Here is a 22,995-nt window from a genome sequence, read left to right as displayed (position 1 = left end):
CAAACCGATTGATAAAATTCACAGTGGCGCGCTTTTGCCTTCATTTTCGGAACTCTGTACCTTTCGCTCAATTTTCAAATTCTGATCTGTGGAGCGAAAATGGAAGACGACGGGGGAGAGAGATCGAGTTTCGTCGCCGGCCTAATTGAGAACAGAGCCAAAGAGGTACGTACAGCTTCTCCGTTGCTCGGATTTGGCAGGATTATGATCTGATTTGTCATTTGTGTTCTCTTTGGGTCTTGATTATGCAACGGCGATTTCTGGGATCGATGTTCTTGTTGTTCGCATGATATATCTATGGTGATGTTGGATTCGATTTTGGATTTCTCTGGATAGGTCGGAATGGCTGCTTTTGACCTAAGATCGGCTTCACTGCATCTATCTCAGTATATAGAGACAAGTAGCTCATACCAAAACACGAAGACGCTGTTGCGTTTCTATGATCCGTCTGTGATAATTGTTCCTCCCAACAAATTGGCAGCCGATGGCATGGTTGGGGTATCAGAACTGGTGGATAGATGTTATAGCACCGTTAGGAAGGTGAAATTTTCTGTGCCATGGATTATATTCCTGTACAAATTGGGGATACGAATGCATATGTCTTTAGCTATAGAAGAATTAATTGACTGTTACTGTCAATTCCCTTCTTGCAGGTTGTGTTTGCCCGTGGTTGTTTCGATGACACTAAGGTTGATACGGGAACTTCTTATAGTACAATCATCCATTGATCCTTGTAGTCATGTGTTTCTAAATGGATATGCATTTTCGGTTATATGTTTCAGGGTGCTGTGCTAATACAAAACTTGGCTGCAGAAGAACCTTTGGCGCTTGGTTTAGACACTTACTATAAGCAACATTATCTCTCATTGGCTGCTGCTGCGGCTACAATCAAATGGTGTCTAATCTTGAACTTTTTGCCTCATTACATTATCAGTTTGGTGTTTCTGAATACTGAGTTTTGGTGTGTTGTGTCATGACTCATGAGCAGGATAGAGGCGGAAAAGGGTGTGATAGTCACCAACCACTCACTGACTGTATGTGTTTGGTTATGTACAATTCTCAATTACTTGGTTGTAAAAGTTTTATATGCAGTAGTTTCACAATTTCTTGCAAAATGAGTCATTGTTTCTTTCTGTTTTTGGGCATTTATCTGTTTCTTCTTTGGCCTTTGTTGCTGATGGATACTAATAGCATTTTTGGTGGATTGTGATGCCTATGTCTAGATAACTTTTAATGGATCGTTTGATCACATGAATATCGATGCAACTAGGTACGATTACCTTGATATTATTCATGTTTGTCTATTAAATTATATAGAATTCTAGCATCAAAACTGTAAATCGTTGTTTCATTGTTTCCTTGATTTGATGGTAGTGTTGAGAATCTGGAAATCATTGATCCATTCCACAACGCACTTTTGGGCACTAGCAACAAAAAGAGGAGTTTGTTCCAGATGTTCAAGACAACAAAAACAGTTGGCGGGTATCTAGAAACGCATATTTCTTAGTTGAATTCACTATTGAAGACATCTTGGCTCTGTAGGTCAGCATATTTCGTTGTTTCTTTAACTCACTAGTCATTTTATTTCATGCATGATATGTTGGTCAGGACTAGGCTTCTTCGTGCAAATTTGTTGCAGCCTCTGAAAGATATTGAAACCATTAACACTCGCCTGGACTGCCTGGTTAGTATAGTTAAGATTAGAGTGTTATATACAGAGCTTGATCCATTGTGTAGCTACCGGAATTTTTCCATGTATGATGATGCATTAATCATAGTTTCCCCTTATTGTAATTTCAGGATGAGTTGATGAGCAATGAACAACTATTCTTTGGGCTTTCACAGGTTTTACGTAAATTTCCACAAGAGACTGGTAAGTAATCAAGAGAAAAGTGGGAAGATCTGGAATTTTTCTCGTTGCATCCAATATATTGAGCTTGGTTCTCTTAATCACATCATCTCAAGAGATTCCTGACAATCATTCACAACTATCAGATCGAGTTCTTTGTCATTTCTGCTTCAAGCCAAAGAAAGTCACAGAAGCGGTCATAGGTTTTGAAAATACCAGAAGGAGCCAAAACATGATTTCAAGCATTATCTTACTTAAGACTGCATTGGATGCTTTGCCTCTACTTGCAAAGGTGTTTTTCTTTCTCATTTTGTGATTAGTTTTTTTGGTTTATGTAGCAATTATGTCTATGACCTTACCTCTAACCTTAGTTGCGCCCTATCCTATGTAAAAAATTGCAGGTTCTGAAGGACGCAAAGTGTTTTCTCCTTGCCAATGTTTACAAGTCTGTGTGTGAAAATGATAGATATGCTTCTATCAGAAAAAAGTACGCCATTAGTGGGTCTGGCTAGTAGATAGCAACTATGAACTTCGTTTATCCTATAAGGTTTCTAGTAACTAGTTTTACAGTAACTAGACTCTTTTTGTTTCAGAATCGGGGAAGTTATTGATGATGATGTCCTCCATGCACGGGTTCCGTTTGTTGCCCGCACACAGCAGTGTTTTGCTTTAAAAGCTGGAATTGATGGATTTTTGGATATTGCAAGAAGAACCTTCTGTGATACTAGTGAAGGTGAACCAAGAATATGCTTCATTTTGTATTATCACTGCTTTTCCCTTTTACAAATCTGGTTTGCTAATCTGAAATCTTGAAAACACTGACAGCAATACATAATCTGGCGAGTAAGTATCGTGAGGAATTCAACTTGCCAAATCTGAAACTCCCTTTCAACAACAGGCAGGGCTTCTTTTTCAGAATTCCTCAGAAGGAAGTTCAGGGAAAACTTCCAAACAAATTCACTCAGGTAAAAAACGTACTTCCATTTGAAACTTAATGTTCTCTCTATATATATGGTTTTCCTGATTTTATTTTTCTTGTACGTGGCATGTAATTCAGGTTGTAAAACATGGGAAAAACATTCATTGTTCTAGTCTGGAACTAGCTTCTGTAAGTTGAACTATAACAATTTCAGATGCTTCGTTTCCTTGTGTGATTCTCTTGGTGCTTAATCATTTTTATCAGTTCATGAAGTGATATAGTTCAGGATTACGTTACAGCTATCTATACAAAGTTTGATGTTTGCTACAAATAATTTTAAATGAACAAAATTTCCTTACCAAGGTTTTAATCCAGCAAGGACTTGAAACACCTTGGATCTTTTTGATTTGAGAAGAATGAGTCCTCAAATCTAGCACTAGTAGGAGCTATATTCATGATTTCAGGAACCTAGACACAATGTACCTTGATCTGCTGTGCAGTTGAATGTCAGGAATAAGTCTGCTGCTGGAGAGTGTTTCATTCGAACGGAAACATGCTTGGAAGGTTGATAATTTCACATTGCTCTACACTATATATAATAACACAATTCATTATAATCCATGCTCGTTTTGTTTATTCCTATTACGCGAAATGTTTTTCGTATGTATGCAGCACTAATGGATGCTATAAGGGAAGATATTTCTGCCCTCACACTCCTAGCAGAAGTCTTATGTCTCCTAGATATGATTGTTAATTCATTTGCTCATACAATATCCACAAAGCCAGTGGATCGATACTCTAGACCAGAACTAACAGGTAGCTGACTCTCTCACTATCATTCCTCAAACACCTACCATCGTAACCTTTCATATTCCTTAGCTCTAAAGAATTCTTGAACAATTAAGTGAAATGATTGATCAACGTTTTTTGTGGAATTTACTTGTCTATATATTGTTTGGCAGATAGTGGCCCACTGGCAATTGACGCTGGAAGGCATCCCCTCCTAGAAAGCATACACAACGACTTTGTTGTAAGTTCTGAGTGCTATTTCTCATGATACTATTCTGAGACATCATCTTGTTGGAAAAGCTTGAAGAAAAGTATCTGATATTCTAATTCTCTCTAACATTAGCTCCAAGAATTTGAAGAAGTTCATATTTGTGTATTCTGCAGTTTATGCTCTCTTCACCAACTTTCTTGTGTCCTTTGTTTTCATTATAAGCCCTGTGCACGCTTGTTTAACTCACAAATTTTCTCTTTTGCAGTCTAATAGTATCTTCATGTCAGAAGCAACCAACATGTTGGTAGTTATGGGTCCAAACATGTAAGGGAACTCTTGCATTACTTCCTCTACTGCTGATCAATTTTCCAGAAAATCCTCATCGACTCATGTTTGAATTTGTACCCCACATCTCAAGGAGCGGAAAGAGCACATATCTCCAACAGGTGTGTCTAGTAGTCATTCTTGCTCAGATTGGCTGCTATGTTCCAGCTCGCTTTGCAACTATAAGGGTGGTTGACCGCATATTTACAAGAATGGGGACCATGGATAACCTTGAGTCAAATTCAAGCACGGTAAACCTTTAAATTCTCGCTCAGATATTCTCCAATATTGGTAGATGAGCATTATCAATATGATCATTTCCAAGGATTTGGCTTGTTGATGAATCCCAACAGTTATGATCACAAGGAGAGCAAATTAGGAATGCGAAGGCCTTTACTTCGAAAGGAGACTCGCCCACTATTACCACAAAAAATTTTACATGAGGAAAATTGATATTACAATTCTCATTCCTTACTTTTCACTGTCACAGTTTATGACGGAGATGAGAGAGACCGCTTTCATAATGCAGAATGTCACCAACAGGTAGGCTTTGTGAAAGCAGTTGATACAAACAAACCTCCCCCTCAGTTTCATACCTTATAAGCTCCTCAAACTGTAGGAGTTTGATAGTCATGGATGAACTCGGGAGGGCGACTTCTTCCTCAGACGGGTTAGCAATGGCATGGAGCTGCTGCGAGTATCTCTTATCACTCAAAGCGTAAGCATTTCACTGAGTTTTTCCCACTGTCGAAGGGTACTTAATAAGTAAATGCAAATGTGGTTTTGTGGCTTTAAACTTTCAGGTATACAGTATTTGCAACCCATATGGACAGTCTCGCAGAGTTAGCAACCATCTACCCAAATGTCAAGGTTCTTCACTTTTATGTAGACATCAGAGACAACCGCTTAGACTTCAAGGTTCTATCTGCCTTCCTCTCGTATGAATTCAAGATTTTAAATATTGCTGCTAAATGTTACATTTCTCTGATCAGTTTCAACTGCGAGATGGAACATTACATGTTCCACACTATGGCCTTCTATTAGCCGAAGTGGCTGGTCTGCCTACTACAGTGATTGATACAGCTAGGACCATAACCACATGGATCACAGACAAGGTATTACCCAAAACTTAATAGGCTAGCATAAAAACTATTATTAAGACTTTTGTTCTCATGTTCATGATGAATGTTGGGCAGGAAAATAAAAGAATAGAGCTAAATTGTGGTAAGCACCACGAAATACATAGGATCTACCGAGTCGCTCAAAGGTTGATATGCTTGAAATACTCTAGACAGACAGAAGACTCAATCCGTCAAGCTCTCCAAAATCTGAAGGACAGCTTCATTGAAGAAAGGCTCTAAATAGAAACATCTTGGATACATTCACGTTCTTGATTGATTACAATATCATAGTTAATTTTTTAAAAGGTTTCACATTTCAGTTTATTGGCATTCATAAGTAATAGGTAGGAGCAAATCTACACTCTTGATATTAAGTAAAAACAAAATCATCATCAAAATTAACTAATAAACTTTGCCTTATGGTCAGAATCAAAGTTTTTAAGAACTCAAAACTTGAAACAAACTCTAGAATATGAAAGTCTTCCATCCCAATGTAATTCCAGAATTCCGAAACACAAATCCACACAGAAGATATACCACTTCGAGAAAAACAAAACATAAAACTGATCACCGGTAACGACGGAGAGAGAGACTGTTGTTCTTCTTCCAGGTAGCCCTGCGGGAAGGCCTGTTCTTGTGGTTGTTGTGACCCTTTCCACGAAGACCACGATTCTTCTTTCCTTCGGAGGTGAGCCCTCTGAGTTCTCTGTGCTTGTGCACCGGGTTGCAGATCCAGTTGATCCTTGGATCATTTCGGACAGCATTGTGTGCGGGGTCTACTAGAATAATCTCGTAGTACTTGTAGGTAGAGTCCTAAGAAACAGAGAAAGCACAAACAGTTAATCATCCGAATCCATTCAATTACACAATTATAGGATGATTTAGATATACAGGTCAATATACACATGCCATTTCATTACACATTTATAGGATGATTTAGATATACAGGTTTCTATATCATGCCAACGTCTGAATGTACATGAGTCAAGTTCATTTGACACCTAGAATTCTACTATGGATAGTAACTACAATAACGACCAAGGGTGTGATGCATACCTCATTGAGCCAGTAAGAGTTAACGACCCTAAGGCCACCCAATTTGCGACCAGCACGTTCCTCAGCAACAGATCTCTTACTACGCTGGAATTTGAGCTGTGTCACTCCCTGGTTGGTGGGTTTACCATACACAATACCCTTGGGAACAGGCCTCTTGCGACCACCACGTCTGACACGAACACGGTAAACAACAAATCCCTAATACAGAGAACCAAGAGAAGTAAGCAATAAAGACAGTGAATAACTAATCAAACATAGTACATTTTATGATCAAAGGCTTAAAAAATGTATCAATCTTAGACAGGAACAGAGTCCACAAAAGATAAAGAGCTGTTCAGTCAGAAGAATGAATCGTTCTAGCTGGGTTCAGGAAGTATTCTATCATAAAGCGCAGACATAAATGACTACGCATCAAGACACCGCTTAACCAGCAATGTAATCGATAAGGCTAGATTCAACATTACCTAAAACTATTAGTATGATAAACAAAATGATGAGAAGAAGAAGAAAAAGACCTGCTTGGCCTTGTAGCCGAGACGACGAGCTTTGTCGGGACGAGTGGGACGAACAAGACGAACAATGGAAGGCTGCTGGCGATACTCCCAACACCTAACCCTCTGCAGAAACCTCATCACATCCGATTGCTTCTTCCTCCATAGCTCCGACACGTACTTGTACGCACCTATCATCAAAAATCACATTTCGTCCTTCTTAATTCACACTTCTTACTCAAACATATGTATACCCAAAATCAAATGAATAATACAGAAACAACATCAAAGCGAGAGAGAATAATGAGAAACATACCCATTGCGTTTTTCCGGCGTCGCAGTCACTTCTTTCTTCCAATTAGGTTTCTGCTTTAAATAGATGTCTCCATGGGAGCTAGGGTTTCCATCAGATTGAGAAAAACCTTATTGGGCCTTTTTACTTATTGGGCCTAAATGAACTACTGTAGGGCCCATAAGAACTTTACGTTTAGGCTCTTATTCTTTAAGAGAGGAATTAGGGGAAGAGTCTTTTGGATACGACAGTTCTCTGTCCAAACCCTAGAGTTCGTGTTCGTGCGATACCCATCGGTTTCTCCTTGATATACGAAGATTCTCTAATTTTCTCTCGAGATCGTCTGCAATTTCACCGTGAATCATTAGGGATACAGTGGTTTTCGATTCTATATCCTCGATTCGGTGCTTGGAGAGTTTCAGGATCTTCTGAATTGAAGCTAGTGAATTCAATTTGCTTGTCGCGGTTCACGTGAAGATCCTATCAGAGATTTGGAGACATCTGAGCATTGTCCCTGCGATCTATTGGATTCAATTCAACACGGACGTTCTCGTTCCTGAGCTTTCTCGTTGATCTGATGTCGTCTTGAAGCGCGTGAGAGGTTTCGTCTGTCGAATCTGTTGAAGTCCAATCAGAGAAGTAAAGAATCAAATTGTAGTTACTTTTTGTTTTTTTGGAAATCAAATTTCTGGCCTCGATTTTTTTGGCCTGGATTAAGGTTTTTCAAAAGAGTAGATTATTGTGTGTTTTATTAAATTAGTAATACATATATTGTATTTTTATTCATTATCAGATTAAATCGAATGGCAATTTATTACAAGTTTAAGAGTGCGAGGGATTATGATTCCATCTCCATGGATGGTCCTTTTATAACAGTTGGTTTTCTCAAAGAAAAAATTTACGAAACTAAGCATTTGGGAAGTGGTAAAGACCTTGACATTGTCATCTCTAATGCCCAAACTAATGAAGGTTTGTCTTCCTCCTTCTTATGCTATTCACCTAGAAGATATTGTTCCTTGTGTTTGTGTTGTTAACTAGGGTTGGATTCTGGTCTGATTGTGATCAATATTCATGTGGCTGTCTTCTTTATTCACTTATCGAAGTAATCACATTTAGTAATGTTAATCTGGCCATGGATTGTTTAGTATCTAACTGCTTCAGTAAAATGGATTTGAAAATGTACTGTATAATCTTATGCGTTAAATGTTATTACTTCTGAGATTAGAGTGTTCTTGATTGGTTTGTGGTTGTTAATTATTAGAAAGAGTTACGTTGAAACACTTCACTACAATTCTCTGTTGATATATAGTAGCAATATGTGGCCTTCATATATTTTTCTTCTTTTGCAATTTCAGAATATCTGGATGAAGCAATGTTAATACCAAAAAATACTTCTGTTCTAATTCGCCGGGTTCCTGGACGCCCTCGCATCAGAATTATTACCATACCAGAGTAATTTCTGAGATCTAACTGCTTTGTTCGATCTTTGTGTTCTTTCACTCTAAGCTGGGCATTTCATTACGAGTTTTGTTAAGTTAGACCGGACCCTCATGTGTAATGATGTAAATAACTACATTTTGCAGGCCGAGAGTTGAGGATAAAGTGGAAAACGTTCAAGCTGACCTGAACAATGTTATTACTGCTGATGCATCTGCTGTGAGTTGATTATGGCAAATTTCCTCAGTTTCTATTGGCCGAATTCTTCTACACAGATATTAATTGACACCTTAATCTACGTTATAGGTTGAAGACGAATGGGATGAGTTTGGGAATGATTTGTATTCAATTCCTGATGCCCCAGCAGTCCATTCTAATAACCTATGTCATGATCCTGCACCAGCCGATGATAAAGTAGATGAAGAAACCAAAATAAAGGCATTAATTGACACCCCAGCACTAGACTGGCAGCAGTAAGTAGTCTTCTTGAACTGATGGACATGAGCATGCGGAATAAGATCTTGACATACATTTTGCATAACATTCTTATTTTTCTTTCATGTTACAGACAAGGTGCGGATGGTTTTGGCCCGGGCAGAGGTTATGGGAGGGGTATGGCTGGAAGGATGGGTGGCCGCGGTTTTGGTAATTATATTTCTGTATATGATTTAACTTATATGCTTCAAATATGCTTCAATCCCCTCAGATATTTTGTTCCGAGACTGGGATGTTCTGTCAATTATTATCCAAATATTTTGTTCGCTCTTTCATTGAATTTACAGAGACTGATTGTATTTGTTTGCGTAGGAATGGAAAGGAAAACGCCGCCACCAGGCTATGTTTGCCATCGGTGCAATGTTTCTGGTATGACAGACTTAGAGAATCTTTATATATTTTATAATTTGGTTTAATATCGTCTCGAGTGTGTACGGTTATTACCGAGAAAAAACTGTGTTCTGAGCATCTCTTTCTGTGCATCTTTTTTCTGCCTCAGGACATTTTATTCAACACTGCTCCACAAACGGTAATCCTAATTTTGATGTTAAGAGAGTTAAACCACCTACTGGTATCCCCAAGTCAATGCTGATGGCGACCCCAAATGGCTCTTACTCCTTGCCAAGTGGCGCAGTAGCAGTTTTAAAACCAAATGAGTATGTTGTCACTAAATTAACATGGCGAGTTGTTTGTTAGTACTTTTTCACATAAATTAGTCATGATGTTGATCACTTATGTCAATTTGACAAATTTAGGGATGCGTTTGAGAAGGAAATGGAGGGATTGACATCAACAACACGATCAGTCGGGGAATTTCCTCCTGAATTAAAATGCCCATTGTGCAAAGAAGTGATGAGAGATGCTGCACTGGCAAGCAAATGCTGTCTCAAGAGCTACTGTGACAAGTGTAAGTTCTCTTGTCAAATTGCCAATGCATCTGATTCCTTTTGCTGTTCCACTAACGCCTTTTTTCTGTAATCATTATCTACAATTCAGGTATTAGAGATCACATCATTGCCAAGTCAATGTGTGCTTGTACAGCAACTGATGTCCTAGCTGATGATCTGCTACCAAACAAGACCCTAAGGGATACTATAAACCGTATCTTGGAGTCTGGTAACAGTAGTGCTGAGAACGCTGGCAGCATGTGTCAAGTCCAAGGTATTTCATTTTCTCATTCGCAGTCTTTTATATTTGTTTTTACCATCATTGGTAAACTAATGAGTATTAATCTAGATATGGAGTCTGCACGGTGTCCACTTCCTAAGGTTTTATCTCCTACTACGTCTGCTGCATCTGGAAGCGAAAAGAAACCAGCTCCTAGTAACAACAATGAGATTTCAACTCTAAAGCCGTCAATAGAAATACTGGAGATCACAAGTACTCCTCGGGCGTCTGCAGAAATAGTTAAAGTTGAAAAGCCAGTTGATGCATCTGAAAACATTCAAGGATCCTCAAATGGCAAGGAAGCAGCAGTTTCACAACTGAATGCGCAGGCCCCCAAGGAAGAAATGCCGCAGCAGGTTGCTTCTGGGGAGCAAGGTAATCACTGGCTATTTCCTATTAGCATGAGAAACTTTTGCATTTATCACATATAAAGAAGAGAAAGCATCACCTTTTGCACATTATACAATGTACATTGATGTTTGGCGATTAGTATCATCAGTAAAGTAATAATGCATACTTTTGCTCTTCACCAGGAAAAAGGAAGAAGAAGAAACCTCGGATGACTGGAACCGGTAGCTTTTTATTATTTTGCTGTGGACTACTCATGCTCTTTCTTCCCAGTCTATGTTAACTGTATAGAGAGGCTTAACGGATTGTTTGTCTTCGTGGTCCTTTGTCAGATCTAGCAGGCCCTGACTATATGATGCCCATGGGTCCAGGTCCCGGTAATCAGTACTTCAATGGTTTGCAACCCGGCTTCAACGGCGTCCAACATGGGTTCAATGGCGTTCAATCTGGGTTCAATGGCTTTCATCATGGTTTCAATGGGTTTCCAGGCCCTTTTCCTGGTGCGATGCCTCCTTTTGTTGGCTATGGAATAGGCCCCATGGACATGTCGTTTGGCGGTGTGATGCATCCAGATCCTTTTGCTGCACAGGGCTTCGGGTTCCCGAATATACGACCACCTTATAGGTACTGAGAAGCTGAGACTTGCTCTCTCAGTTCATAAATAGTTTGTGATGTTGTATTTTCATAATATCTATTAGTAAGTTATATAGATAATGAAATAGGACATGTGACTTGAGCAGGGACCTTGCGGAGATGGGGAATCGTATGAATCTCCAGCATCCTATAATGGGGAGAGAAGAATTTGAAGCCAAGAAAACTGAGATGAAAAGAAAGCGTGACAACGAGAGACGGTCAGAAGGGTAAAGCACTGTCTGTGCATTCACTAATTTCAGGCTTATATATGTATACAGCATGTTAACTAGTTGTTTGTTTATTGTGTGGTACAGAGGGAATGTCGTCAGGGACGGTGAAAAGAGCAGAATAATGAACAACTCGGCAGCATCTTCCTCACCCATGAAGCCAAAATCTGTATGTATCATTTTGTTGTCTCAGTTCTCTCTCGCTCTCTCTCTCGGCTTGCAAGAGATGACGTTTTCTCAACACCCTCTTTCTCTCTTTTTATTTCTATATTTCTCGCTCTCTGCATATCTTTTTACGTTAAAAAAAAAAAAAAAAAGGGTTGATTCCACAATTGCTAAATAGGCGTCTGCTTTATGCTTAATTTGGTTTAGGGGTAAAACTCACAGAGGAGACATTTATGATTAGGATGAGGTAGTGGAGAAATTGAATTAATGCCATAAAATGTGTTGACTTGCTATAGAATGCATAAATGAATTGAAAGTTATTTCCACAAGTAAAAACTATCCCATAATTTTTGGCCTCGTCGATATAGAAATTTTCGTAGGAGGAAAAAAGGGGTTAAGTAGAGAGAGCAGTAGGAAGTGTATTTTAATTTCAGGATAGTTATCGAACGGGTTAATATGCTTCATATAGTTTTGTTCAACGTTGGGCTTACATGAGACGTGGTCCAAAACAGTCCAATGTATTATTAGTTTGGCATTTTTGCCGAGCTTATAAAATATTATTTTTCTTATTTTATGTTAGAAACTTTTTGACAGTATTAAATTTTTGTGATAGATATTTGATCTATTTATTTTTAAAGTAAAAAGTTAAATACTGATATCAAAATCATATTAAATCGGGACATATTTTAAATTACATTTTTAAAAACACGTTTTAAATTATATTTTAAATAAACATATTTGATATTTATTTTACTGTTTGCTGACTCTTTTTTTTTGTATTTAATTAAATAAGCTAATTAGAATTAAGTATAAAAATTGGGTTGGGCCCAATGTATCTTTTATTGGGCTCATGACTCAAATTTCCTTTCTATTATTTTACCAATAATGGCCTTGTTCTTGAATAAACAGAGACAAGGACCTCCACCACCTATTTCGTCGGATTATGACCGTCGCAGGCGATCGGAGAGATTATCACCAGAGCGTCAGTCATATCGGAGGGTCAAATCTCCCTCACGATTATCCAGCAGGAAATCTGAGAGTGATCGTCACAATGACCATCACCAAGACCTCGATTCCGAACACGACCGCCGCCGTGACCGTCACAGAGATACAGATCGCAAGCACCGTAAGAGATCCGAAAAGCCATCATCGGAACCAACCGCAGAGATCGATGATAACCATAAGTCCAACGTATTCACTCGGATAAGCTTTCGAGAGGAGGAATCTTCTGGCAAACAACGAAAGACATCAAAGGCTTCTCCAGCGCCTCCAGAGAGCTCGCTAGCCGCCGTTTCATCGGGTCGTCGTCATAGTCGAAGAGAAAGAGAGATGGTCGAATACGATTCAAGTGATGATGAAGACAGACATTTCAAGAGGAAGCCATCAAGGTACAAGCGATCTCCTTCGGTGGCACCTTCCGAAGCCGGTGATGAGCATTCCCGCCATTCCAAGCGATCAAAAGGAGAAAGAGCGCGAGCTTGATTCGAACAAATAAAGATTCAAATGTGTGCGCAAATGACTGAAACGCCCTTCATTATCTTCACGGAGACGAAGCCATGGCCTGATTCTATGACGAGAATGCCCTCTGTCTCAGAGATGGAAGATGTTTAAGTAATCTGCTTTGTTGTGTTGAGTTTAAGAAAAAAGTCATATGTAATCGAATGTTTTTGTTATATAAATGGATTTTATTTCTCTATCTTCTGTTTTATTTTAGAACGATTAATGTTGCTCTTTTGTATGACTTCTTATTTAATCAAATACTAGCCGGATCATTGTTTTTGAAATAATTTGTGATATTTGATTTTAAATTATATGAAGTTACTATATGTTAAAATATTTGTAGAACTGGAGTATGAATTAGTCTAAATATTGGTATCATAATGATTATTATATGATTTTAAAATTGAAATTTTGTTTATATGCATACAATTGCACATGTTAAATTGGTGCATTTATTTATTTTCATGTAAGATGTTTGAAACTTCGTGAGTACTTAAAACTCTTGCTACCTCTTCATCTTCAGAAAGTTGAATAAACTAATTGTCGAATGAGCTTTTTCATGCAGACTATATTGATTGGCAAAAGTTTAAATTAAGATGGTTTCATGACAAAAAGGTTCTACAACACTATTTTTCACGGGAACGCTATTTAGTAAAACACAAAAAAATCAATGATTTACACGTATGTAAGATCAATTTTAATCAAAAGGAGCGCTAGATTAGATGAAGAAAGCCATAAGATGAGAGATCAAGCAAAGGAGGGCTAAGGAAATGAAAGTTGCGGTTCAAGACTTGAAGAAAAGGGAGCCGGTTCTATTCAATGTCAAACCGAGATCATAGCTACATCAAGGACCGTAAAGACTATACTCTTTTTCCCTTAACGAGGTTTTATCCCATGTGGTTTTCCTTGTTAAGGTTTTTAATGAGGTAGTTCTTTGCGGATTCCAAGCTTGATCTTTGGTCCTTTGGTGTCCCAACGCTCAAGCTTGCGGGGGAGTATTAGAGTGTATGATGAAAAGGAGAGAGTGGCCGAAGTCCTATGAGTTTTCGGTTTTGGAGCTTCAAAATGGAGAAACACTACTTTAACTTTTGGAATCATGTTGCGGTTCTACTTCTTATACCCAATCATACACGTATATAAAATCAATGATTAAACTTGATCTTATATACGTGTAAATCATTGATTTTTTTGTGTTTTACTAAATAGCGTTCCCGTGAAAAATAGTGTTGTAGAACCTTTTTGTCATGAAACCATCTTAATGCAACATCTTACTTAAAAATTTTAATGTTGTGATATTGGTGTAAAACCTCTGTATATAACAAAAGAGAATAAAACAAACAAAAGTGAGTGAATGTTTTGAGGTGACGGGACAAAAGAAACCTCTCTATTTTCACATTTCAGTAAGGATTAAAGACGACACAATTACAACGTATGCAAGAAATATGAATAATCCTATTTGAACTAATAATCTTGGATTTTCTCTCATATTTGGGGACGTCACCGACCTGCAAGCAAAAACCCTTGGTGAGTCTAGTTTTGAATTGTTCTTCTTATACAAGAAACCAAAATTATTTATACCCAAGGGGAGATTTCGATTCTTTACCTTGCAATTCGCTGCGAGAGTCGATGAAACGGTAAACTTTGGATGAACACGATGCCTGGTCCCGTTAGAGTTGCTGTTACTAAGTTCTCACCCTTTTTTGATAAAATATAGAAGGATTGTTAGTTTGACAAAAGGACCAATCTTGATACATTTTGTTTGTAATGTATAAGGAAGAAACGTAACATACCCCAAAGACTGCACGTCTTACAGGTGCAGCATTGTATTTGATTTGGAAGTTGATCGAGGGAGTGAGAGCGGCAATGCAAGAAACGTCAGTGGTGAGAACTTCTCCCACCTCCAGGTTTTTCTGTACAACTTGTGAAGCAAATGGAGTAGGATCAGTTTAAAAGCCCTAAACTTAAGAGCAGCATGTTGAGATAAACCTTAGTTGCATACCAGAGCCACCAGCGATAATAAAAGCAAGACCCTGACCAGATAGCCTTTGTCTCAGAAACCCCTGCAACAACAATTCTCTGAGTTAAAGCCAGACATATATAAAAATTTCACATACAGTAGTAGCATCTACAAGAAGTAACTAGACAAGGTATAACTATAAGTTTTGAATAAACTGTGTCAAAAGCCAATGCAATGTATGTTTTCCTTACCTCAGCCCCAGCTTGAGCAATGTTTCTTGCGCGATGTCTCTGGTAAAGAGAATTTACGACCTTCACATCATGGACAGAACAGAGAAATGCATCTGGCTACACAACAAGAAGAAAAGTTCACATCATTGAACGGGGAGGAAAAAGCTGAGAGCTAAGCATCTAAAAATTGACGATTTTAGTTCATCAGTTTTACCTGGCATAAGATGTCCCCACCAAACATTGCCAAATCAAGCTTCACCAAAATAAGAACGAGATAAGGAGTTATATTAAATAAGCATGATACTAAATAACACGGAAGGAAATCATGGCAAGTAAGAATCACTAACTGGGAGAATTCTTGCCAAAGAAGGTGCAGCGATACCAACAAATCCATCGTTTTGCCCGTTGTTGCGAAGAACAATACTGCTAACACTCTTTCCTAAAATCCATTGTACAACTCCAACTTCTTGTTCAGGGGTATAATTATTATCCATCTGAATGGACCCAGACATATAACACATTGAACCTAAAAGAACCATATCTAATCAGTTAACATATACAATCCAACCCAACAAAACTTGCAAAACTTAATGAGCAATCATAATATGGACATTACCAGGCTTAGCAATGACCTTCTCCTGTGGTTTTAACATTATCTGTCAAAATCAATCAAATGGTTATCTTGAGGATATGTCACATGAACACAAAATGTGCAGACTACAAAATTAATGTGGACTTACCTGAACAACCTGTGCTTCACCACCCAAAATTTGGAAAGGTGTGATCGTATCTTCTTGACTCTGCATCACATAAACCACTTTTGAGATTATACTCTTATAGACAGATTCAAGAGATCAAAAACACTCGCGAAGAAGTATATTTGAACACTAGCCTTCTCGAGAGTGACAGACAAAAATACGAATCTACAAGGCGAGAAGAGAATGAAGATTGAAGACAACCTGATAGACATAAGGCTGAAATGGAGTAGAGAAAAACGGAGCAGCCATGGCGGTGATAACCTCCGAATCCAAAATTCAACAAAACCTCTCCACACCTATTGGATTCGAAACGTTGCGCGTCGACGATGCGAAACGATCAGATCGCAGATCCAATTTTCTCAAAACTCCGGTCGAAATGTTCGCGGTGGATGTCACCGACGGGAACCCAACAAAACGACACAGATTCAATTCGCTTAAATCACTACTGTCAAAGCTGCACGTGGAATCTGCTAACGTGGAGAGATCTCATTGGTCACAAAATACATCGACGTAAATTTTCAATCCGGTTTAATTTAATTAGATTTCTTCTTAACCAAACCAATTCCACTATTTTATTTGGTACAAAACTTCTTATTCAAAACCGGTTTAAAGACATTGGTACAACAATTACAAATCTTGTCGACCACAAGAGGACATCTACAAAACTCACAAAACCACCAAGCAACCACTCTTGTTGTCATCGATCTCAGGCCCGAGCCTTTCGTTGTGTGAATTACCAGAAAGGAACCAAGTAGCTTTAATTCTATTAATAAGAAACTAAGATAGTTTCCCAAATAACTTAACAACACAAAACAACCCAAAAGCCTGTTTTCACCACCAATACCTCAAGTGGAGAGTGGAGACAGATGAAAGATCTATCTCTATCCATCTCTATACAAAGACCGGCAACCACTCCGCATTGGCTCATCCAGTAGATGAATTCAATCTGGAAACAAGAATCATAGAAATGCAAGTCTGAGTTCAACTACTACTACAGGCATTGTATTTCCTCATCATCTCTACACTATCAGCTATTGTAGACCCTGCGGTACCAACAAAACCCAGTGACGCACAGCTGCAAACAGCTTCCTCTATGTAAAGCTGCACATTGGATCCTCCATGAGGAGCACAATGGTTCTGCATCTTTTTTATACTATCCAGACTCATCGGAATAGACCCAAATTTCTGGCCGTGACCCGCAGAAGCAAGCTCATGCTCTGTTCGCACTAAGAATTCATCTTGTTCCCCTATAAAGTGGAGCTTGAAATTTGTAGAGTTCTTAGAAAAATCACCCAAGTAAGTTCCGTTCCAGTTACTTTCAGGAAGGTCTGTCATTACAAACACATTAATTAGACCAGGATTCTTTAAGCTCAAAGATTCCAACTTCTGGTATAAACCCGTAAACGTGCTTTCCCGATGATTCTTGAACTGGCCATCTAGTAATCTAAGCTGTGCACAAAGAAACGGTGCCTTTATGGTTTCTGAGGCAAATTTCTTGCCCGCCCTCATTATCTCTCGAACAAAAGGAAGGAAATCGACCTTCTCAACCAAAGGTTTTATCTTTGGAGATTTATGTATATCGATATACAGTTCTGAGCCTTTGTATGGAGCCGTGAAAAGGCTCCCAAATGCTAGAATAGCTGCAGACTCGGCTTCTGTACCATGTCCAAGAGTCTTATACACATCTCTACGCCTTCTCACATAGGACAATTTCTTTTTCTTCTTAAGCTTCTCATCAGGCTGGAACGAATCTAATCTTCCATCAGCATCTCCGTTTTTATAAGTCCAAACTGTGGTTCTACAATCTTCATCGACAGCATACAAACATTTATCCACATTGCCACGAACTCCAGATAACAAATAGCCACACTGTTTCAGCAATTCATAAGCCTGAGACTGTTCAGCTAAATCATCAGAGCATAGAGTCTCCAAGTCAACACCACACAGTAGTGATGCAAAGTACCTAAAATCAATGACTCGAACAGCCGAAGAAGATACCAGCGACGAAATGTCTACAATATCAGCCATCGAAACGTACCTATAAACACCAAAATTCTTCAGCCACCATGACTAATTACTAAAACCCATAACGAAAAAAGAGATTTTGTACCTGTCAGTCCTAAGAAGCTCAATTGAATGATTCCAAACTGAGATTCGTATCTCGCTGGGGCTCAAAACCCTAAATTTAGGACAGCTACCGAGAGCGACGGCGTGATGATCCAGAATCGGAGGAATAATTAGGGTCCGATTAAGAATTCCCGCCATTAAAACCGCATTCTTAAATTCCGATAGCTGATTACTGAATCCACTGTGAGGAGCGTACCAGAGGAACTTCTGACCTAGAAGAGTTCGGGTTAGTATCTCGGATCTGCACTGAGGGAATTGAACGGATCCAGAAAAGGCAGAGATTGAGAACAGGGACTTGGGCATCTCGGAGTAAGTGATGAAGAAGAAGACGACGACGAAGAAAACAACAAGTAGAGAAACGGAGCAAATGAAAATGGCAGATTTATTGGTTTGCTTCTTCCTGTTCGGCCATGGACGCGGGCTTGGTCTACTGGGATTGAAGAAGTTGTTCATGTTTTTTGCCCGAGGTTTTTGAGACGCCATCATTGCGTTGCGTCAGTTTTGCTCGTGTGTAGACGATGCCAAAACGGTGAGTATCATTGTTTTGGGCCTTACTAATATTCTCTGATGGGCCTTACTAAAATAATACGAACTTAAACGTAGTTAATTTTAGAAATCTTTTTGTAACATAAATAATTATAAAAATAACGTACATTTCTAGCATATTTAAAATTTCATCTTTTTCAAATCTATGCCTGCAAATATTTTTGATTTTATATGAAAATAAAGAACATAAATTAAGAAATTTAATAATGCTGAAATTTTTTTAAAATAATAACTAAATTTCTATGATAAGAATTTTTAAAAACTAACTAGATTTTAACCCGCGGTGTACCGCGGGATGATTTAATTTTAAATTTAGTATAAAAATATTTTGTAAATTATATCTCCTTATAACATATTTATTTATATAATAGTTTACAATTGTTATTAAGTAACGGTATACCACGAGTCCACGAGATAATTATTAATAAATTGAGGATTTAACCCGTATTAAAGCGGTAAATAAATATTGATTCAAATTCGTCCGCCATATAAATCCTTTCCGAAATATAACCTGTTCCATAATTTCTTAATCCGTCCCGTGATTTGTTTTTATTTTAAAATTTAATGATTATTTATTATATATAAAAGTTTACAAATCATATCATTCTCTAAGATATTTATATTTAAATATACTAAAGATTTAATATGTATTAAAGCGGCATGTTAATGATATTCCAAAATTTTATAAATATTTTTATTAAGTAACAATATACCACGGGACAATTTTTGGTTTTATACAATCTTTTCTAAATGAGACTGATTTAATATGTCTAATATTTGTGGTATTACAAAAAAAAAAAAATTAATCCGTAGCGGCGGATTAATGATATTTAATATTTTTATTATTGTTGATTCAAAAACCCGTCCTGCCAAACCCGCCCGGCCAAAAAACTCATTTATTTTATTAATGTTCTTATTTATGATATGATTCTAAATCATTGTCTAAATATTTTAATCGATGTAGAACATTGAACACACATTTTCGTCAATTGGATAATATATGTCCGTTTTTAAAATCTCGAAACACAGTATATGCAGAAAAAAAAAATTGATTTTTTTTTTTACTTTATGTATTATATGATGATTCAAAATAGTTAAAAACAAATCAAACAAAGAAGATAGAAGAATCATAATTATAAATCTTAATCAAATCTTCTAAATATCTAAATTATTATATATGGAATATCCGGTGTATGAGTTGGGTTAAATATAACCCGACCCAACAAATTTTTTTGTGAAAGATTTTTTGAAACGGGTCGGATATCCGATTAACCCAGAAGTATTTTTACCCACTCATCACCAAAGTGTTGCGAAAATACTAGTATAGATTGAAAACTAATTGTTTTGTTTTTTCAAAATAAAAATTGTAACACAACTTACCACATCTAAACTCATGAGGATTTCTATGTTTTTAAGTTAGGTTTTGATTTATTAACTTTACAAAGTATAACAAAAATAGGTAAGTCTAACATAAGTCAACAAACATAACCCTTAGATTCAAGTTTTCAAAAACAAATTATGATTGGTGAGAGCTTTGAGTATTTATATAACTCAATCATAACACATAGTAAGTCTATTACCAATCACTCCCTCAACCTATTTTGAAAATTCCAGTTTTAGGTTCTAATTCAAATATACCATAAAGATAACAATAAACATAATATTGCTTAGTTCATTAGCATTTTGACGTAACACTAATTCAAAGAACTACTATAACAAATACTTTAATGGAACTGAAACTTCCTTAATTAATAAGTTTTGTCTAGGAATAAGCCAACACGCTCTTTAGAGGGTGGCTGCTTCTAGGCAAACCTCACTGGTTGTCTATGCACCTCTTTATGAAAAGTAATGCCACTTGACCAAACTAAAATTAACTAAAAAAATTAATGAAAATAATATGATGGAAAACAAGCAACCGGTTTAAAAAGTTTATAAAGAGACGAATCTTATGGCCCTAGTATAGAAAAGGTATTTGTCTCCTAGGTTATGATAAGCAACTAACTGAACAAGAAAAACAAGGTTATCTCGACTGACTCTTTTCAAACGTTATTTTCATTTCATTCAGATCTAATTGCTTTCTAGTTTTTTTTTTTTTTTTAGTATGGAGCGTGGAGATCGATTGTCTCCAGCACAGAAGCTTGTTTTCAATGCATACAAAGAGTAGCATGCTGAAGAAATGCAATCTCTCAAGGAGCAAGCATTGGAGCTCATCCAAAAGTTTGAAGATGATTACATGGGTTCAATTCACAACGAGATCTCATTTGCCAAGACCCAGGAGCTCATTGACAAGTACTATTGGGCAATAAACAAAGTAATTGATGGCATTTGGGAGCAACCAATAGACGCAAAGGAGTAGAATATCATTTACTCATAAAAGTGTGGTAGATAATATCTTCACTTTCATAAAACTATAGTATAAATATGATTCCTAAAAGACTAAGCGATTTTAGTACATTTTCATACTAAATTAAAAGATATCAAACCAATAGTATTTTACATTTTACAATGCTTTTATTCTTAATTTTTGTATATTTTTCAGAAATCTTGATAACTTTCAACAATCATGTTACGAATAAGGATTCTCTCGATTTTTTTTATTGAGTTGACAAGTCCCAAACAAAGATTCTTGTGATGAATCATTTGGTTGAGCTGATTATTATTGTTTCCGCTCTATCATACACCGATATATTTGCACAATTCATTATGTTTTGGTTTAAAACAATTTTGTTTGAAATATAGAGCATCTTTTTTTTTTTTTTTTTTTTTTTTTTTTTTTTTTTTTTTGAGCAAAAATATATAGAGCATCTATTAGTTTTTTTTTTTTTTTTGAGCAAAAATATATAGAGCATCTATTAGTTATAAAATGAGAAAAAAAAGTTCTTATGATGATATTTCTAGAATATGATATTCTTAGTGATATTTGTTAATTATCACAAGTCACAATTTCAAAGGATATTCTATGAGGGTCGGTTCAAACAATTTGTTGACCATATTCATAAAATTTATAAATGTAATTAATAGAAGATTATTCAAATTAGTTTCGTAATTTTATTTATTTAATTTGTCTTATAGGAAAATTTAAGAGGAAATTAATACATTAGGTTTTCAAAAGTTTATTTGAAGAAAATGCAATTTTTTAGTTCATTTGCTACATAAATATCTTATAAAGATAAAACACCCAAATTACCATCACCTTACCAACACAATATCCAAACTAAACATAAAAATTTGAAGATATTAAAATTACAATTGTTGATGAGAATCTTATTTCACGTAAGAATGACAGTGGTGTTAGGTGAAATACTTTGTCCCATTTTTGTTTATTTGTTCAACCAAACCGATCCTAATCGAATTTTTTCCGGTTTCGATCCTCAACTTTTTACCCGAATTATTCGTAAGAATCGAATGTCTAGGCCTAATCATATCGGTATGTTTACTTTACTTTACTCGACTATTTTTATGGCTAACACTTGCTTGTGTCCCAAAGAGACAATAGATGTCCTAATTCAATAATACCAATTTAAATATTACACTAAACATTTTATTGCTTAGTTCATTAGCATTTGGAACATATTAATCTGTATTGAAGCGTCGGATTAATTATATTTTACATTTTTATATTATGGATTCAAACTCATCAGCTATATAAACTGTTCTGTGATATAATTTGTCCCGTGTTATTTTTAACTTTTTGAATGTTTAAATATATTCATAATATTTAAATTTTTATTCAGTTTAAATATATCAATTATAATATTTAAAACTTTTGAAATTTTAAAATTTACTATATCCGGTAAAATTAATAGTTCAACTAAAAAACTGAATTTAAAACGTATACAAACTTTTAAATTTAAATGATTGTTAAGTTAAACTTCATGTTCATTTAGATTTGGATTTATTTTTATCTTATTTATAATATATAATTCTGAATCATTTTCTGAACATTTTAGCCAAAGTAGGATGTTGAACACACTTTTTTCATTAATTGAGTGGTGCATATTTGTTTATAAAAATTCAAATCATAATATATTAATATCTTTGTAGGGAAATTGTTAAAAATACCCCTTTTGGTGTGCCCTTTTTCAAAAATGCCCCTTTTAGATGTCCATTTTCAAAAATGCCCCTTTTTAAATCTGAAATTTTTATAAAGTTTTATTAGATTTATAAGGTACTTATGGATTGTAACTACTACTTGAAGACTCGATCCAAGTATTTATAAGGTTTTATAAGGTGTTTTTAAAGGTTTTACAAGTTATTTTAAAGGATTTTTAAGGTTTTACAAGATATTTTAAAGGTTTTTAAAGGTATTTAAAATGCATATATAAGGTATTTATAAAGTATTTATAAGATTTT

General features: G+C 36.4%; 5 protein-coding genes across 5 annotated transcripts; 2 read left to right on the top strand and 3 right to left on the bottom strand.

Moving 5' to 3' along the window:
- The first annotated feature begins 48 nt into the window (after positions 1-48).
- Positions 49-5,537, top strand: LOC9304144 (DNA mismatch repair protein MSH4). Its single transcript, XM_021019674.1, has 24 exons — positions 49-165; positions 337-540; positions 654-689; positions 783-895; positions 989-1,034; positions 1,224-1,270; positions 1,375-1,482; positions 1,609-1,684; positions 1,801-1,873; positions 1,996-2,141; positions 2,251-2,336; positions 2,443-2,582; positions 2,675-2,814; positions 2,907-2,957; positions 3,269-3,332; positions 3,441-3,584; positions 3,731-3,798; positions 4,034-4,092; positions 4,187-4,343; positions 4,583-4,635; positions 4,712-4,810; positions 4,896-5,010; positions 5,085-5,207; positions 5,289-5,537. The coding sequence occupies exons 1-24, from the start codon at positions 100-102 to the stop codon at positions 5,451-5,453; spliced, it is 2,379 nt and encodes a 792-aa protein (XP_020875333.1). The 5' UTR covers positions 49-99; the 3' UTR covers positions 5,454-5,537.
- Positions 5,538-5,583: 46 nt separating this feature from the next.
- On the bottom strand, positions 5,584-7,174 carry LOC9306178 (60S ribosomal protein L15-1). Its single transcript, XM_002868025.2, has 4 exons — positions 7,077-7,174; positions 6,785-6,951; positions 6,270-6,467; positions 5,584-6,026 (listed from the first exon to the last, which is right to left on the bottom strand). The coding sequence occupies exons 1-4, from the start codon at positions 7,078-7,080 to the stop codon at positions 5,781-5,783; spliced, it is 615 nt and encodes a 204-aa protein (XP_002868071.1). The 5' UTR covers positions 7,081-7,174; the 3' UTR covers positions 5,584-5,780.
- Positions 7,175-7,299: 125 nt separating this feature from the next.
- LOC9304143 (E3 ubiquitin ligase PARAQUAT TOLERANCE 3) lies at positions 7,300-13,311 on the top strand. The gene is made up of 16 exons (XM_002870060.2): positions 7,300-7,691; positions 7,846-8,021; positions 8,408-8,504; positions 8,636-8,708; positions 8,796-8,962; positions 9,058-9,134; positions 9,297-9,353; positions 9,484-9,640; positions 9,740-9,891; positions 9,981-10,145; positions 10,221-10,526; positions 10,685-10,723; positions 10,832-11,123; positions 11,240-11,359; positions 11,447-11,528; positions 12,434-13,311. Exons 2-16 carry the CDS (start codon positions 7,856-7,858, stop codon positions 13,004-13,006), a joined length of 2,523 nt encoding a protein of 840 aa, XP_002870106.1. The 5' UTR covers positions 7,300-7,691; positions 7,846-7,855; the 3' UTR covers positions 13,007-13,311.
- A 985-nt stretch (positions 13,312-14,296) lies between these two features.
- LOC9304142 lies at positions 14,297-16,407 on the bottom strand. The gene is made up of 10 exons (XM_021018905.1): positions 16,171-16,407; positions 15,952-16,011; positions 15,828-15,867; positions 15,559-15,737; positions 15,426-15,464; positions 15,233-15,328; positions 15,024-15,084; positions 14,815-14,942; positions 14,628-14,719; positions 14,297-14,529 (listed from the first exon to the last, which is right to left on the bottom strand). Exons 1-10 carry the CDS (start codon positions 16,216-16,218, stop codon positions 14,415-14,417), a joined length of 858 nt encoding a protein of 285 aa, XP_020874564.1. The 5' UTR covers positions 16,219-16,407; the 3' UTR covers positions 14,297-14,414.
- A 75-nt stretch (positions 16,408-16,482) lies between these two features.
- LOC9304141 lies at positions 16,483-18,602 on the bottom strand. Its single transcript, XM_021018904.1, has 2 exons — positions 18,080-18,602; positions 16,483-18,007 (listed from the first exon to the last, which is right to left on the bottom strand). Exons 1-2 carry the CDS (start codon positions 18,580-18,582, stop codon positions 16,951-16,953), a joined length of 1,560 nt encoding a protein of 519 aa, XP_020874563.1. The 5' UTR covers positions 18,583-18,602; the 3' UTR covers positions 16,483-16,950.
- Positions 18,603-22,995: the final 4,393 nt, after the last annotated feature.

The sequence above is a fragment of the Arabidopsis lyrata genome, assembly GCF_000004255.2.
Source record: "Arabidopsis lyrata subsp. lyrata unplaced genomic scaffold ARALYscaffold_7, whole genome shotgun sequence".
Taxonomy (NCBI): Eukaryota; Viridiplantae; Streptophyta; class Magnoliopsida; order Brassicales; family Brassicaceae; genus Arabidopsis; species Arabidopsis lyrata.
This window is presented reverse-complemented; position numbering and strand designations above follow the sequence as displayed.